Below are 18,398 nucleotides of genomic sequence, written 5' to 3' on the forward strand. Positions count from 1 at the left end.
TTCCTTTTAAAGGTCAGGTAGATGCTGGAGAATTTGTTCTAGTGTGTCGTAGTGGGCCCTGTCGTACCTGGCTAACAGGGCTTGTGTGTTTGAAATTCTCCATATGTTAGCTGCTTGAGCAGCTACCCTTTTGCCTGAAGCCTCCAGAATTTTAGACTCCTTGTCTGGAGGTGGAGCCTCGCCAGTAGTCTGAGAATTTGCACGTTTCCGTGCATTGGATACTACCAAAGAGTCTACGGGCAGCTGTCCCTTAATGTATGTAGGGTCCACTGTTGCTGGCCTATATTTATTCTCTATTCTTGGGTTAATGACTCGTGCCCTGGTTGTTTCCTTAAATATGTCCCCTGCGTGTTTAAGCACCCCCTTTAACATTGGCAATGTTTTGACTGATAATTCAGAAGTGTTGAAAGTGTCAAAGAGGAAGTCTTCCTCAATGGGGTCTGCATGCATTTCCACGTGGTGGTTGTATGCTGCTCTTTCTATTAATGCATTGAAAGCAGCTGTGTCCTCAGCAGGCAAAGTTTTTACAGGGTATGCAGTATTGTCTTGCATGGGCTGAGAGTCTACAGGGTCAGACCATGGTTGATTTTGGTTGTCCTGGTCATTGTCCGCAGGATAGTTGTACAGTTCATTATCTTCATATTCCACATCCTCATCTGTGCGTGTGGGAGAATATGTATAAGTCTCTTGGACATGTGGTCTGATAGGCTCAAAGAGAGTTGGAGATGTAGGAGTGTCTTCTTTTTTAGTGGTATTTTGTAGGTCTTAGCGTAAGGGTCTGGTCTGATTTTCCTTTTTAATAGGGTAACTGCCAGTGTCGGGGTCAACATACAGTTTAGATTGTTCTTCTGTCGAGGGCTCTTGCTCTTCATGTGCTTGAGCTCTTCTCCCAGTTATCACCTTTGTTTGTATCGGTTAGATTTCCGTAGTTGGTTCGACCGATTTTTGCCGCATGTGCGTTGGAAGTCCAAATTTTATCGGTCCGAGGGACTTTTGTGCATCAGTCTTTTTAGGCTGTATGAGCTTCTTCGGTGCCGTAATTGTTACCGACCCGACTGTTCTAGTTTGTTCGATAACCACTTTTTGCCCTTGTGTCGTCTTCGAAGCTTGCTGCTTCGGAGCGATGTTTTGCTGCCTCGGCTCGACCGACCCCTTTGATCCTGACCTTCGGCTCGGGTGTCTTTGTTTGCACCGTCTTTGGCTTGTCGACTTTCTGTTTCGGTTCGACAACCATCTTCTGCTGGAGTCCTTTGTTTGTATTGCCTGGTGTCGACATCGATCTCGTCGGTTCGACGGCCTTTAGCTTAGGCATGTCCCTGGGTGTACTGGCTTTCGGCTCGACAACCCTCATATGCGACCCAGCCGGGTCAACGGCCATTTTGTGTTTGGTCGGCGCCGATGGATCCGCACCTATCGGTCCGAAGACTGTAAAGTCTATCAGTTTCGGTTTCTGTTTTGCTTCTTTTACTTTCGGTTTCGATACTACTAAGGAATGGTAATGTTGCACTGATGGCTCTTGCCTTATATTCTTAGCCGGGCTGAATTGCGGGGCTATAGAACAGATGTTCTGATCTTGGCTAAGGCCTTCCGGCGATGCCTCGACCTGAGCCTCTGGAAGCGTATCAGTAAATGTACTGGGATCCATACTCACGGTTGGCCCAGTGTCCTCGCCGAAGTCGTCCTCGACAGCTCCGATGCATGGATAGTCGTACCCTACCTCGACGATGTCTTCTTCGTCGACGTAGTAGTTGGAGTCATGTTCCGACCCCTGCTCCGACTGCTCGTCTGAGTCCTCAGCTTCGACGACCTCTTCGTCGTCTACAAAGATGTTTTCCGGGTCAGGCACTGGCGTCTGCCTCGCTGCTCTTTGAATCCGAAGTGTTTCCTTCGATGGAAACTGCGCACAAGCTAAGTAGTCAGCTTCATTGTGTTCAGGAGATAAACACTTGTTACACACAGGGTGTTTATCTATGTGTGGGAATTTCGAGTTCCAGTTGGGCATCTTTTGAAAGGATTTCGTTCCATCGCCGATCGGTCCCTTGGTGTCGAAGAGGCCACGCGGCCCGATTCGACGTTCTGAGTATAAAACAGAAGTAAAGTTGTCGGCACCGATCGAATAACTATACAGACTACCCCGAAGACCTTTTGGATACGTTTTTTATCGATTCCGAATGAGTTGGAAATCACATCCAAACCCAATGGCGGAAAAACACTATCTAAGGATGGAGAGGATGCCCATGTAAATGTAAATGTGGCGTATTTGTATAGCGTGAACAATGACCTGGAGGCATCCCGGCGCTTGTACTCCTACCACAAGGGAACCCCTCTTGGCTTTTCCTTGTGGGGTGTCCACTCCTGGGCATCCCATGGTGAAACCAGGCATCCCTTGTGTATCAGGGGGCCTTTGTGGAGACTAAGCAAGCTATTGCCCAGAGTTGCAGCGTGGGACCCATGCTTAGAATCGGCACTGAGGCGAGAATATCCGGTCAGAGGAATTTAAGCACGAAACCCGCTGAGGCAGGAATCGAACCCTGGTCCCTGGCCAGCGTTCTGCATCAAGGTCTGCCGCTCTAAGCATTGAGCCACACTTTTCCATGCGCACTGTAGTCTAGGGGAGGAGCCACCTATCTTGTGATACTTTGAAGACTCTTCCAGGACAACAATGTGCAATCACCCGGACCCTACACTAGGCGGCGATCTATGCACAGATATGAATTCAGCAGCCCACATGCCTCGAACACATTGCTACTTGGTCATCCTTCGATACCTACACAGAATAATCCATAGACAAGATCCTTAGTACCCTGAAGCCCTCCAACCACCTATCCGACCATCTACCTGCAAACGCTGTGAAGGATCTCAGCCCTTGGCTTCTCCCGCTCTGGACCAAAATCATTAATAGCTCCCTTCAACAAGGATGCATCCCGGACTCCATCAAAGTGGGACAAGTGCCGCCCATACTAAAACCTACAGCCTACCCTACTGACCTTAATAACTATCGCCCTATCTCCAACATCCCTACTTTAGCCAGATTGCTAGAAAAATGTGTTCACCTCCAACTGACTAATAAACACATCGATCACTTTGACCTCAACCGACATCAATCCAGCTTCCGTGGAGGCCACAGCACTGAATCAGCCATGACACACAGATGACGCGCTTCAAATTCTTGACCAAAATAGTACCTGCCTCCTCATCCTACTCGACCTTTCATCAGCATCCGACACGGTCAAACACGAGAACTTACTTGTTCTGTTAAACACCAGAATAGGTATTTCAGGGACTGTACTCAAATGGTTCACCTCCTTCCTTCATAACCGTACTCAGAAATTCAAAATTAACACTATGTTCAGCCCCGTTCCAGTAACATTAGGAGTCCCGCAAGGATCATCTTTATCCCCAACCCTGTTCAATCTAGTCATGGAGCCACTCACCGCAATCCTTCATGCCTCTAATGTACAATTCCACATGTATGCGGACGATACCCAACTACCTCAAACTTCAATCCCCGGAAGACATCAAACTTCTCAACGCAACGCTGAAGAACACACAAGCATGACTGGCAGAGAACCATCTCAAACGTAATGCTCTAAAGACTGAATTCCTACTAATAGCCCCCCCTCCTAAATCCCCATCGCTCAAGACTGGCTTAAATACCTCAATGCATTCAATTCCAACCTACCATTGTAGACTCTGCAAAATCCTTGGTATAACCCTCGACTCCAATCTCAATATGCAACGACATATCAGCAATGCAACAAAGGGAGCTAATTTCCAAATCAACACCTTGAGGAAACTGAAACCTTTCCTCCCAGCCAACGACTTGCGAACTGCAGTCCAAGCGCTAGTTATCCCTCGGATTGACTATGGAACGAATATGCTACTTACCAGTATGCATCTGTTCTTGGCATGTAGGGCTGCTGACATTCATATCTGTGCATAGATCGCCGCCTAGTGTTGGGTCCGGATGATTGCACGTTGTTGTCCTGGAAGAGTCTTCGAAGTATCACGAGATAGGTGGCTCCTCCCCTGGACTACAGTGCGCATGGGCACCGACTCCATCCTCAGATTGTTTTTAGCCATTGTGGCCAAGATGGAATGAAACTCAGTGAATGATGACCATGCTAGAAGTATATGTGAATTCTGCAGCTGCTACAGGCGCCGAGGAGGAGGGCGGGTGATATGAATGTCAGCAGCCCTACATGCCAAGAACAGATGCATACTGGTAAGTAGCATATTCGGTTCGAGGCATGTGGGCTGCTGAATTCATATCTGTGCATAGAATACATAGCAGTCCCTCCATTAACGGCGGCCGCCCGTGCCAGCTGCAGCAGTTTGGAAAAGTGTTTTGAGAACAGCCTGCCCTACAGCTGCCTGCTGTTTGGAATGCACATCAACACAATAATGCTTTGTAAATGTGTGTGTCGTAGACCATGTGGCTGCTCTACATACGTCTTCCAAAGGAATGTTTCCAAGGAATGCCGTAGAGGCCCCCAACTTTCTGGTGGAGTGGGCCCTTGGTGGAATGGTGAGAGTACGTTTTGCTTTCAGATAGCAGATCTGGATACATTTAACGATCCACCTAGTAATACCAGCCTTGGAAATAGGGTTACCTTTGAGGTGAGGTGCAAAGGCGACAAAGAGATGCTTAGTCTTCCTAAAATCCTTGGTCCTATCGATGTAATACATCAGGGCCCTTTTGACATCAAGGGTGTGGTGCATCCGCTCCGCCAATGACTCAGGATTTTGGAAGAAAACAGGCAATTCAATTGTTTGGTTAATATGGAATTGAAACACTACCTTAGGAAGGAATTTAGGGTTAGTGCGGAGCACCACCCTGTTAGAATGAATTTGAATAAATGGCTCTTGGATGGTTAGTGCTTGGAGCTCACTAACTCGTCGCAGTGATGTAATCGATATGAGGAAAGCCACTTTCCATGTCAAGAATCGAATCTCGCAGGAATGCAGTGGTTCAAAGGGAGGACCCATCAGCCGGGTGAGGACCACATTGAGGTTCCACTCCGGAGCTGGTGGAGTCCGGAGGAATGACTCGTTTGAGTCCCTCCAGAAAGGCCTTAATGGCAGGCACCCTGAAAAGGGAGAGGTGCAGCCTGTTCTGGAGATAAGCGGCCATTGCGGACAGATGTATGCGAATGGAAGCATAGGCCAGATTACATTTGTACAGATGGAAAAAGGTAACAAATGATATTCTGAATAGACGCATCTAGCGGGTTAATGTTGTGGTCTGCACAATAAATGACAAACCGCTTCCATTTTGCCGCATAGCATGCTCTGGTGGTGGGCTTCCTTGCCTCCCGAATGATGTCCATACAGTCAGAGGGCAAGTGCAGGTAGCCAAACTAAGACTTCAGGAGCCAGATCGCCAGGTTGCGCTGTTGCGGATCTGAATGCTGAATGTCGCCATGGCTCTGCGTCAGAAGGCTGGGTGTGAGACGTAGCCTCTGATGCGGTACCACGGACAGTTCCAGAAACGTGGTGTACCATGGTTGGCGAGCCCACGTTGGAGCCACCAGGATGAGAGTCATCGAGTGCTGCCTGAGCTTGCGTGCTATCAGCGGTATCAGAGGTGCTGGGGAAAAAGCGTACGCAAATTTGCCTGACCAGTTCATCCATATCGCATACCCCCTGCGATTGTGGGTGTGGGAACCTGGTGGCGAAGCTTTGGCATTTTGCGTTCTCCCTTGTGGCGAACAGGTCTATCTCTGGATGACCCCCCCTTTGGAAGTACGGTTGGAGTACTGATGGATGTATCTCCCACTCGTGCATCTGGTGGCTGTGCCTGCTGAGCAGGTCCGCCATCTGATTGTCTTTGCCTGGGAGATGCTCTGCCATGAGGAAGATGTTCCTCTGAATGGCCCACTTCCACATGCTCTGAGCCAGGTGAGACAGCTGCGGAGAGTGTGTTCCTCCCTGCTTTTGAATGTAGTACATGACTGTCATGTTGTCCGTCCGGATCAACACAACCTTGTTGCACAGATGTACTTTGAAAGCTTTGAGTGCCATGAAGATTGCCATCAGTTCGAGAACATTGATGTGCATCTTCCGTTGCTGTTGCGTCCATAGTCCCTGCACCGTGTAGTGGAGGACATGAGCTCCCCATCCCTGGAGAGAGGCGTCCGTCGTCAGGATAATCTGTGGCACAGGCTCTTGGAACGGTCGGCCCCTGCAAAGGTTTCGTGGATTCCACCAATGCAGAGAGTTGTATGCCCGACCGCTCACCAACACTAGGTCTTTCAACTGACGTGCTAGGCACTCCTGAAGCGGACGCATATGTAGCCTCGCGTGCGGGACTATGGAAATGCAGGAGGCCATCATGCCTATCAACTGCATGAACACTCTTGCTGGAAGCGAGTGTTGAGGTCTGAATTTCTGTATCAGCGATTGAATGCTGCTGACCCTCACTGAATTTGGCTGTGCTGTGGCCGCCAGAGTGTTTATGGTTGCACCCAGATACTGCAGTACGTGGGCAGGCTGGAGGTGGGATTTCGGGTAATCCCGTGAGAATCCCAGATCGTGCAGGAGGTGAATGGTGTGGGACATGTGGGCGGCACACTGCTGGGCTGACTTCGCTTGGATGAGCCAGTCGTCCAGATAAGGGTAGACGTGGATGTTCCGTCTTCTGAGGTGCGCCGCCACTGTCGCCAGGCACTTTGTGAACACCCTGGGTGCTGTGGTGACATCGAAAGGCAAAACCTTGAACTGGTAGTGCTGGTTTTGTATGGTGAAACGGAGGTATTTCCTGTGTGAAGGGTGCAGTGGAATGTGAAAGTAGGCATCCTTTAGGTCTAAAGTTGCGAGAAAATCCCCCCTGCCTGAGCAGCGGGAGCACTTGCTGCAGGGTCAGCATATGGAAGTGCTCCGACAGGATGTAGTAGTTGAGTGGCCTGAGGTCCAGGATGGGCCTGAGGGACCCGTCCTTTTTTGGTATTAAGTACAGGGAGTAGACCCCTGTGCCTCTTTCCTGCACTGGCACGAGCTCTATTGCTCCTTTTTGCAGCATGGTGACCTCCTGATGCAATAAGTGCAAGTGCTCGTGCGACATAGGACGGTGTCTTGGGGGCATGTTGGGTGGAGTGGATGTTAACTCCAGACAATAACCATATTGGATAAGTTTTCTGACCCACCTGTCCGTGGTGATGGACTTCCAGACGGGCAGGAACTGCTGGAGCCCCCCCCCCCCCCCCCCGACCGGTGTTGTGTGGTCGGGGGGCAGTGACAAGATATCACTGTTTGCTGGTGGCAGAGGATCTGGAGCTGTTGTTTCGACGTCCGCGGCCCTTGGCGCTGTTGCCACGATATCCACCTCGACTCTTGTTCGTGTAAGTAGTCTGAGTGTTGCCCTTGTAGTATTGCGTGGACTGGGAGATCTGGCCCCTGGAGACACCTCTAGTGCTGGAGCGACGAAAGGACCCACCCCGAAACTGCTGGGACTGTAAGGCACCCATGGATTTTGCAGTGTCAGTGTCCTTTATTTTTTCTAGGGTGGTGTCAACCTCTGGGCCAAACAGGTGATCTGGGTTAACCGTTTGGTTCAGGATGGTGGTTTGGATTTCTGGCTTAAATCCAGAGATTCTTAGCCAGGCATGTCGCCGAAGCATAACACTGGTGTTTATAGCTCTGGCAGCGGTATCAGCTGCGTCCAGAGCGCACTTAATGGAAGCGTTAGAGATTACCTTCCCTTCCTGAATCAGCATCTCAGCCCCTTCCTTGTATTGATCAGGCAGGTGTTGCAACAGGGTCTCTAGTGTATCGTAGTGTGCCCTGTCATAGCGCGCCAGAAGCGCCTGTGTGTTAGAAATGCGCCAGATGTAGGCTGCCTGTGCTGCCACCCTCTTCCCTGAAGCCTCAAAGACCTTGGATTCTTTGTCTGGGGAGGAGCATCACCCGTAGTCTGAGAATTAGCCCTCTTCCGGGCATTTGAGACGACAAGGGAGTCCAGAGGCAACAGTCCTTTAATGTAGGTAGGATCAGTAGGCGCCGACTTGTATTTCTTGTCAATTCTAGGGTTTATCACCCTTGCCCTGGTAGGTTCTTTAAAGATCTCAGCAGCATGCTTTAAAACACCTTTCAGCATAGGCAGAGTTTTAACAGTTTTTTCTGATACTGAAAAGGTGTCAAAGAGGAAATCCACATCCACAGGGTCAGCATGTAGCTGGACGTTGTGATTGTTAGCAGCCCGTTCAATGAGGGCATTGAAAGCAGCAGAGTCTTCTGTAGGTGAAGTTTTAGCAGAAAAAAGTTGAGGGTCTTGTCCTGATTGAGGATCCCCAGGGTCACCACCAGCGGCCCAGGGTTCATTGGTATCCTCGGTCTGTATAGACTGGATAACTGTATTCATCCTCATCATCTCCCTCACCAGCGTCCACATCTGAGTAAGTGGGCGACACATCATGAGTCTGTGGGGAAAGGGAATCCACCAAGACGGGAGAGCAAGCAGAGTCCTTTTTCTTGAGAGGGATCTTGTAGGACTCCAGTTGGGGTTCTGGGGTGATTTTCTGCTTCAGGAGGGAAAGCCTGCCCGTTTCGGCGTCGATGAAGTGTTCCCGACGCTCATCCCCCGAAGGTTGTCGAGGTCGCGGGCCGTGAACCACCGATGACGCCTTCGGCGCTGAGGAGACCTTTTCGGGCACGCCGGCCACTGCCTTAGGAGCGAAAGCCTTCGGCGCCGTCTTAGGCGGCAACATGAAGTGGATCGGCGTGGACGCCTTAAGTGGTTTCTCCACAGGTTTCGCAGGCGGAGGGTCCTTCGGATCGACCGATGCGGTGCCCTCACGGATGCGCTGCAGGGAGTCCGTCACCTTCTTGGTGAACGCGGCGGATGGGCGCGCCGGTTCAATGGAATCCTTCGAGGCCACTTTCGGAGTCGACTCTCGGGGCACAGCGCCCTTGGCCTTGTCGTGCGGACGCGGGGTCGTGAGGACCTTCAGCTCATCAAGTCGCTTCTTCGGGTCACCGAGAGTCTTCTTCGGCTCGCCGACAGCCTTCTTTGGGTCGACAAGGCTTTTACCGGTGTCGATCGTCTTCGGCGCCGCCGCACACGTCTCGACCACCTTCACTTTAGCCTTCGGCGCGGCAGACTTAGTCTCGACGCCCTTGAGTTTTCGGCTCGACAGCCACCTTCGGCGCCGAAGCCTTGGAGCCGACTAAAGCGATGCGCACTTTCGGTTTCGATGCTGGCACCTGCGCAGTTTCTGGCGTCGAGACCGTAGGTTTCACTTTCGGTTTCGTTTTGCCAGGGAGTGGCTCGGCAACAATGTCCGTGGCCGGGCCCGAAGGCGGGGCTGGGGACCCCATAGCGAGATCTTGGGTAAGGCCCGAAGGCGATCCCTCGACCTGGGCCTTATAAATCGGCACGGCCCCAGAGTGTCGTCGTCTCCTACCTAGTCGACGACTTCGCCCTCGAACACCTCTTCGACGTCCGACGCGGGGTTTGATTCAGAAACGTCCTGGATAGATTCGTCCTCGACATCCCCTGCATCGAAGATGTCCACAGGCGCCGGAGCAGATTGCTGGGCCTCCAGGCGAGCAGCTTGTCGAAGCTTAAGCGTCTTCTTAGACCTGAAGCGGGAACAAGCCATACACTTGTCCTCATCGTGGTCTGGCGACAGACACTTGTTGCACACCGGGTGGACGTCGATGTGGGGTACATCGAGTAACAAACCGGACATCTCTTGAATGGACTTCGGTCCATGATGGACGGTCGATAGGTCAGGAGCGTCGACTGGGCCTTCCGCGCCGAGAGCACGCGGGAGTACAGAATCCGGCTCGGAGCCAAGCTAGAAGAAGTAATGCCAAACGCAAGACAATACCAACATATAGACTAAAGACCATTTGGTCTCAAGAAAGTTTTTTATTGATTCTGACAAGAGGGAATTAAAGACATCCGAATCAAATGGCGGAAAAAAAAACAATCTGAGGATGGAGTCGATGCCCATGCGCACTGTAGTCCAGGGGAGGAGCCACCTATCTCGTGATACTTCGAAGACTCTTCCAGGACAATAATGTGCAATCATCCGGACCCAACACTAGGTGGCGATCTATGCACAGATATGAATTCAGCAGCCCACATGCCTCGAACGTACCGCCCTCTGCGGCCTCCCCCTATCTACAACTGCACCATTAGGGTCCTCTATCAATGCAGCAGCAAGGCTCATCAATGGATCTAAAAAACACTCACACATCTCAGACTTAAAATCTCTGAACTGGCTACCATACGAAGCCCGAATACACCTGAAAATTGCGTGCATCACGCACAAGGCCTTACACCACAACTCCCCCAGTTACATTGCTCAGAAATTGACAATCTCAGGAGACTCAAGAGCAACAAGAAGCGCACAAACTCTCCTCTTAAAACCACAAAGATTCCACAAGAAAAAAAAAAACTTACAAACGCTCCTTCTCAGGGATGGCTCCCAGGATCTGGAATGCCCTCTCTCCAGAAACAAGACATCTCATCCACTGCATCCTTCGAAAAGGAAGTCAAATCGATCCTTATGGCTAAATTCACTGAATATAAACTTTGGAAATATTGTTTGACTGCCTATCTGTCCACTGTACTACACTGTCTGCCATGTCCTATTTGTCTTTCTGTAAAGCTCTTTGATATCTATAAGGATCTGGTTCGCGCTATATAAAACTTTGAAAATAAATAAATAAATGGCAATAGCTTAAACTTATGTAAATAACTTGTAAAGATTATGTTTAGTGTATTTTATTGTGCTGAAAATCTAAGAACAGAAGTGAAAGTGTAGTGGCATGGTGTAGTGGCGTAGAGTAGATTTTTTCATAGTAGACTGAAGTGGCGTGGAATGGTGTCAGTTAGAGTGCAGAAGTGTAGAGTAGCATAGAGTAAAGTCCAGTGGTGTGGAGTGATGCAGTCTAGAGCGGAGTAGAGTGCATTGGCATATAATGCAGTTGAGTGGCATATAGAGTGGTGCAGAGTAGAGTGCATTGACATGGAGTAGACTGTTGAAGAATAGTGGTGAATAGTAGAATGGCGTAGAGTGCATTGATCTAGGGTGGAGTGGCGTACAGTGGTGCAGAGTAGAGTGCAGTGGCATTGAGTACAGTGGTGCAGAGTGGACTAGAGTGGCATAGAGTGCAGTGACGTAGAGCGCAATGTGTAGAGTGGCCTAGTGTATAGTGGCGTAGAGTAGATATAGTGGCGTAGAGTGCAGAAGCGTGGAGTGCATTGGTTTTGAAGAAAAAGTGTGTTGTCTGCACTGGCATAAAGTGCAGTAGTGTAGAGCACAGTAGTGTAGAATGGTACAGAGTATAGTGGCGTAGAGTGGGGCTGTGTAGATTGCAGTGGCATAGAGTGCATTGGTGTAGAGCAGAGTTGTGCAGTGACAGAGTGCAGTAGAGTAGATTGTTTCAGAGTAGAGTGAAGTGGCGAAGAGTGGAGTGGTGCAGGGTACAGTGCTGTAGCAGTATGCACTGGCGTAGAGCGGAGTGGTGCAGGGTAGAGTGCTGTGGCAGAGTGCACTGGCGTAGAGCGGAGTGGTACACAGCAGATGACATTGGCTTACTGTAATATAGAGTGCAGTGTTTCATACTAGAGTGGCAGAGAGGGGAATGGTGCAGAGGAGAGTGGACTTGTGCAGTGTTGAGTGGCCTAAACTGGAGAGGGTGTACAATGCAGTGGCAAAAAGTGCAGGTGTGCACAGTAGAGTGGGAGAGAGTGCATTGCCATACAGTAGAGTGGTGCAGAGTAGAGTGGCATAGAGTGAAGTGGCGTAGAGTGCAGTGATACACAGTAGATTAGAGTGGTGTAGAGTGGACTTGCATACAGTGCAGTAGTGTAGTGGTGTAGTGTACATTGGCATAGTGGTCAGTAGAGCGGCGTAGAGTAAAATGGGGCAGGATAGAGTACAGTGGCATATAGTGCAGTGGCGAAGTAGAGTGGAGTATAGTTCAGTAGAGAAGAGTGCAGTGTTACAGGCACATTGGGTCCAAATTCTAAATGTGTTTACATCTAATATTGAGGATAGTGACATGTTTTTATTATTGTAACAGCAGAATCCCACTAATATTTTTGGAAATAATTGTGACCCCCTCCTCTTTTTCTATAGGAGGTCTGGTTTTATTCTAAAAGTAACTTTTTTTTATAGATGTTGCACGAAACAAATACAGAACATTTCTCTGCAAAATGTCTGCATTAGGCTCCAGTAGATCACCCATATTGAAAATAAAGGAAAGTATATTTAAAACAATGTATTGAACAATTATTCATGGTCATCAGGTCAAGATTCTCTGCAGAACAGAGTTGCCTCTATCAGATTCAAGGGTTCCCCTGAAAGGCTGGAGCCCTGGCCCAGAGCAACTATGCCCATGCTTTACAACGTATCTGGGTATATGTACAAGATGCAAGGTACGAAAACTATGGCGGAAGTGCTACCACGTCGAAGGTGCACCGGGCAGTTGGGATTTGCAAATAATACGGCCACAGCCGCCCCTGACAGGAGAAACCGGAGGGCCTCCTCATCCTAACTCCTCCCCCCCAGCTCCTCCTCCGCTCCCAATCGAGTTGTTTTCGAACATACGTCCCCGGGCGGACCACGAGACGTGGAGTGGCTGCACTGGAAGAGATTGCTGGAGTCCAAGGGTGAGAGTGCGACTGAGGGAGTGCACGAAAGAGACTGCAAGGCTGGGAGATCACGGGGACAGGAAGGCGTCAGAGGACCCGAGGAGGGAGGTGGAGCTAGACACCGGGCGCGAGAGAGAGGCAAGCGGAAAAACACAGGGCGAGAGGAGGCAGCAACAAAGAGAGAGAGGCAAGAGAGCGAGAGAGGAGAAGCAAGGCGCAGACAGGGAAGGGGCTGAGGCCAGACAGACAGGGAGCAGATCCATAGAAGCAATTGGGCAGGGGAAGGGGAAAACTGAGGCAAGAGAGATCCAAGCGACCAGGAAAACAAAGAGGCAGAGAGGAGAGAATGAAAACCATACAGATCTGAGAGAGTGTGAAAACAAACCTAGAAGGGAGAGAGCAAAAAAAACAAGCCCGGGGAAACACCAAAAAAGAACAGTGCATGCTCCTTAGCGAAACTAAGATCGTGATTAGTGCGTCTAGAACAAAGCCCAGTGAGTGGAGTGGGATGGTGGGGTGCGTGTGCGCGCGTGTCTGTGTGTATGTGTTATCCACTTGCTGGGAATCTGGGACAGGAGATGTGCACGGCGCGGGCTGTACGTGCGCGTACACGCGGTGAAATCGCCGACAGCCCTGCGTGTGCCCATCCCCTGTCCAACATTCCCAGCAAGTAGATAATAGGTATTTTCGCTGGACGCAGCGCTTTGCTCTGCTTACTCCAGCTCGACCTAAAAAGGAGCAGCCAATCGGGTACTAAAAAGCAAGAAATTCGAACCCATATCGCCTGCTTTAGTTTAACTGCACTGACTGCCATTTAGAGGATACATTTCAAATCTCTGTCTGGAACAAAGCTCTGACTGAAAGCTCAGCCCACTGACCAATGGATTATTATTTTTTATTTGTGCCAAATTTCCAATGAGTCATTCTGGGGGAGCAGAGCACTTTGTTGCAGATGCAAGACTTTACAATGGCCCCCATAGCAACTGCGCCAGGAGCCAATATTGATGACAGAAATAGTCAATAACTTCCCCATTCCCTGCATGCTAGAGTAGGATGTTAGTGTATGCTAGAGAGCTACCAGAGCTCTGATGCAGTCTAGGTTTCCAGCGCCAAGATTGCACAGGAACAGGCCAGCACTACACTAAAATAAAGATAACTTTACAGGCTCTGCCAGCTATACCCACGTGCTGTCATGGCATGTTCTTATAGTCTCACATTCTCCGTCACAATGTCAATGTTCTTAGTCTGGGAGTGTCTACTGTGCCATCAACCTACTCTCCAGGGAAAGACTGACATACAATGGCATCCTTTGAACGTCTGCTTCCAATTACAAAGCCTTCAGTACAATAATGCTCTTTTCAGTTCAACTGCAAGGGAACCATTTTGCTGATACGCACCTTTGTCCATGGATGGGCTTTTATCTGTGGGAATTTGAACTCTGTGTAGTTTGGATTCATTTCACGAATCTGTTCCCTTGTGGGTGTTCCTAACACCTACAGAATCAAAAACAGGAAAGAAAAGACTTTCAACAATTATACCATTTTTGCCATGAAAGATTTCCCCCATTTAATTGCTTATCAGGATGAGTTCACAAGGTATGGTGTGGTGTGGTCCACAATAAATGCCCCCATTTCTGCAGTTCACTTCTTTTCTCCGGTTGCTTTAGGGAGGAGGTACAGTTTACTTGTCGTGGGGAAAGACTACATGGGTTTAGTGGAGCTCCTTGAAAAGATATGGACCTACAAGACCTGGAGCAAGAGAGGAGGAATGTGAAGCACTCCAGCTGTGGTGGTCAAATACAAGAACCAACTGGGAGCAATGTTCAGGACCTCGTTCAGGGAAACAAAAGAAGAAAGGCCACCAACAAGCTTTTATCTCCTACCTTAATGATTTCCACCAGCTGGTCAACGCCACTATCACCAGGGAAGATGGGTTGCCCTAACAGCAGCTCCGCAAGCACACATCCTGCCGACCAGATGTCTAAAAGAGGAAACAGAATCATGATGATGATTAGAATGTCTCCAGCACCACTTCTGCAAAGGCCGGCAGGACTGCTAGTCCCATGGCTGAAGCTGTATGGCACTCTATAGACACTCGCAGCAGCAACTGCATGAGAAAGGATAAGAAGTCAGTGGGGAGACGCCCGGCAGTACAGGTGCTGGATGTTTCTTCATCACATAGAACTCCCACCCATTTGACTATCTTCCCCCAGCAGTCCAAATTATCTGCCCCACCCTTCAGGCACCAAAACATTTTATTTCTGGTGTTCTACCCTGCCCATTTTTCGTCTCTCCCTCCCCTCCCCATACGTTTCTGGTTTGGACTTCACTCACGAGATCCTTCAAACAATAGCTAATGCACTTTGAATTATGTTTTCTCCTTCTTTCTCGTAGCGTATTCTTAGCAGCTTTTTCCTTTCCAGTCTACTTTTCCCTAGGTTTGCCTACAGGTGGACACTATTTCTGAGTTCTCATGGTTGGTCATAACCGGCGCCATCATACTCCTGCATAGACACCCCGTGCTCCTTCACGTTCTAGCACCCTTCAGCTTTTCACTCATTATCACTGGTTCTACGACCATATATGCCTGGTATCTTGGTCCCTCATCCAATAGCTGTAAGAAGCCCGGTCACTGCTTCTAAATCCTTAAGATCGATCTCTATGAGTCTGGAGCCTGGAGGCCAGAACACTTATACAATTACTTACCCGCTGAGCCTATGAACACAGACTCTTAAACTCATACCCAGAAACCCTCATCTCGGACGCCTATTTCTGCATAAGAAACGGTGGGACAATAAACGATCTGATCTTTACAAAAAGACATGCTAAATGGAGGTCTGCATTTTACTCACTGCAACAAATCACAGCCCAGAAAATCCCTCATGGACTTCGACTTACAGGGACCACCTCACATACTTTAAAAAATAAAGCAACCATCTCCCTGTATAACAATGGGACCATCCTTCTGTAACCTGGCTGTGATTCCATCTTACCCATCATCAAGAACTCACTGCCTAGCAATGAAACCTCACCCTGCCATGGTCCCCCTACTTCCTCTGGCTACCCCCGAAATCCAATAACGGTCACCTCATGATCTCAGATGATCCTTTCCCTTCCTTTCCTTGCTCTGCCAGTGGAACCTGTATACTGAGTAGCAACGCTGTGTTGACATCAGCTGGAGCAGAATCTCTCTCCTCATTCCCCTACGAGTCAACATGCTCACCACTCTCCTAGAGCAACGAGGTCCGAGGCACGTAACCCATTACGACATACCTTCACCCCTTCTACTTACCCGAGCCCCATGCTCATTAAGGTGCATACGCCTACTGTGTCCATGTCTGTCCCAATAGCCACTCCAGTGTCACGCCCTTATCCTGTTCCCCCTAACCAGGCCAGCAACATGCATTATAGGACCTGTGCACCTCTGTTTAACCAGGTGCTCATCTTCCCACCTTGTGATGGACCTCATATCCTCACATCACATCCTCAGCTTTCTATCTGTTCCTCCCCTAGTCTACCCGCCAGCCCTACTCCCCCCCTCACTAGTGGCCCTTACACACCACAGATGGGAAACTTCTTCCAACCGAATGTCCCTTCTCAGCCTTACAGAGTCAAAGACCCACTTAACGATAAGGATATCATTTCCCTTCTCACTTATGATATATATTATGCTATTGCCACAGATTCTCTCTTATGACCCATCTCATGCTGCTAACACAGAGAATCTCTTCCTAATTGAAGCAATCCACTCTGACCCGTTCAGAGAACCTTCGGTAAACGTGACATCCTTGAATAAGAACAACCTCACTCTCGTCCCCACCACTACTCCTCACTCATGATCCAGACATAGTGTTGACTGAAACCTGGCTCAACTCCTCTGCACCCATGTTGACATACTAGTGCCCCCTGACATCAGGCTAGATAGATCCGATGGACAAGGGGGGGCATCGCTTGTATACAGTAAAAATCTATCAGTTAGACAACTGCATGTTGATCCCATGCCATCATGCAAATATCTGTGCTTTTAAGTATTATGCTGGGAACAAAGGACAAGGGAACCCTAATCACGGGGAACCTGGGTAAGTACATTTGTGAGGAAACAGCTCCTGTGGAGTACTAAAGGTTTTTCTAATAAAATGTGCACAATGGCAATGTACAGGGTTGGATTGATGTCAAAAATAAAGCTGGATGACCTCGCACCGAACAGGGAGAAGGAAGCTCCTCTGTTCCAGCAGCACTCCGGGAGCTCACTAATCGCTATTACAGCAAGATTAAGAGTTCAACACATGGACTTAAAACCCTTGTATTAATTGTTGACACAGAGCTACCGCCTGTTGAGCCACTATCTAAATCTAAGAGCGGCTCTGCTCCCCGGCACATAGAGCGTATACAAACGCATGCGGCGCTTGACTAAATCGAATACTCAGTGCCTCCATTACCGCCGAGACCTTCCCGGCTCTGCCATCCCCTCTGCCTGCCTACCACTACCCTCACATGGGCACCCGGCTGGGTCCTCTGTGAGTTCATTTTCTTCACTAAATTCACGGTGCCACTGCTCTTGACATTAGGCAGTGCAGGCTTCCTTCAGGTGTTCCGAAATTTCTAGGTCCTGAAGAGACCCTACACTTTAACTGTTGATGGCGTTTCGACCCGGTTTAAAGGCGAACCATTAACCAGCACTTATAATTGTATAAAGTGTTGTTCAATACATTGCTGAATTTCCTATGGTCGCCCAAATGTTCTAAAGTAAAACCTTGCACATATGTCACCTAATAGGTCACCATTGGTTTAGGTTTCAAACGTTTTTTCACTGGGACACCTCTCACTATTGTTTAATTATTGCTTGTTGTACAAAAATATTTTGGATTGCCAAACAATGTATATATTGTTTAATTGACTTACTATATACAAAACTGTACACATGGACTGTATCCTCTGTGTGTGGCCAGCTTTCTTTTTGACATCAATCCAACCCTGTACATTGCCATTGTGCACATTTTATTCGAAAAACCTTTATTACTCCGCAGGAGCCATTGTTTCCTCTCAAATCTAAGTATTATGCAACAGGCAAGCCTGTATATTCCACACGCTCTACCACCCCCCACGAGCCAATCTCCCAACCTAGAGCAAGCCATGGAAATCATCTCATCGAACATGGTGCGCCATGGCACCCAGATCTTACTTGGAGACTTTAACCTCCATGGGAATGATCAGAATGACTTGTCAGTCAACAGCCTCAAATCTTTCCTATCAGACCTCAACCTCACGCAAACATGCAATAGACCTACCCACATCAAGGGAGCAACCTTAGATCTGATCATTGGTAAGAAACTATCCAATTAGAAACTATTGCCCCCTGTGCCTGGACTGACCATCACTGCATCTCCTTCCTCATCACAGAATCAGTGAGACTTAATAAATCTCAGCTAAAGACACCTAGGCACTGGCAAAGAAGTCTTAGAAACGTTAACCTACATGATCGGACTTCACGCATTGATAATTACCCCTGGATATGTCGGAGAATTTACAGATTACAATAGCTCCAAAGCGAACTGTTGTAAAGAAGTAGGTCCATTCCATGTAGTTTCTTTATGTAGATTTATTCCAAGTTAAGATCTTATGCAGAGCCCCACCAGGAGTGTCAGCTGGAGTAAGGGCTGAGCAGCAGGTATAACACTAACATCTTAGACTCAATGGCACCCCTACAGCTCAAAAGAATGCCTTCCAAAATCTCCAAACCCTGGTATAATGGCAGCTTAAATATGGAAGAATTCTTAGACTGGCGGAATGTT

General features: G+C 48.8%; 1 protein-coding gene across 3 annotated transcripts in view; it reads right to left on the minus strand.

Annotated features, from left to right (window-relative positions):
* Positions 1–18,398, minus strand: part of GSK3A (glycogen synthase kinase 3 alpha) — a 325,630-nt gene that overhangs the window by 195,089 nt on the left and 112,143 nt on the right. For all 3 annotated transcript variants that reach the window (XM_086933047.1, XM_086933045.1, XM_086933046.1), the window contains exons 7-8: positions 14,490–14,587; positions 14,005–14,100 (exon numbers count right to left, since the gene is read on the minus strand). In XM_086933047.1, coding sequence (XP_086789173.1) covers positions 14,005–14,100; positions 14,490–14,587 — 194 coding nt within the window. The remainder of the gene's footprint in view (positions 1–14,004; positions 14,101–14,489; positions 14,588–18,398) is intronic.

This window comes from Lissotriton vulgaris, chromosome 7 (genome assembly GCF_964263255.1).
Source record: "Lissotriton vulgaris chromosome 7, aLisVul1.2, whole genome shotgun sequence".
Classification (NCBI taxonomy): domain Eukaryota; kingdom Metazoa; phylum Chordata; class Amphibia; order Caudata; family Salamandridae; genus Lissotriton; species Lissotriton vulgaris.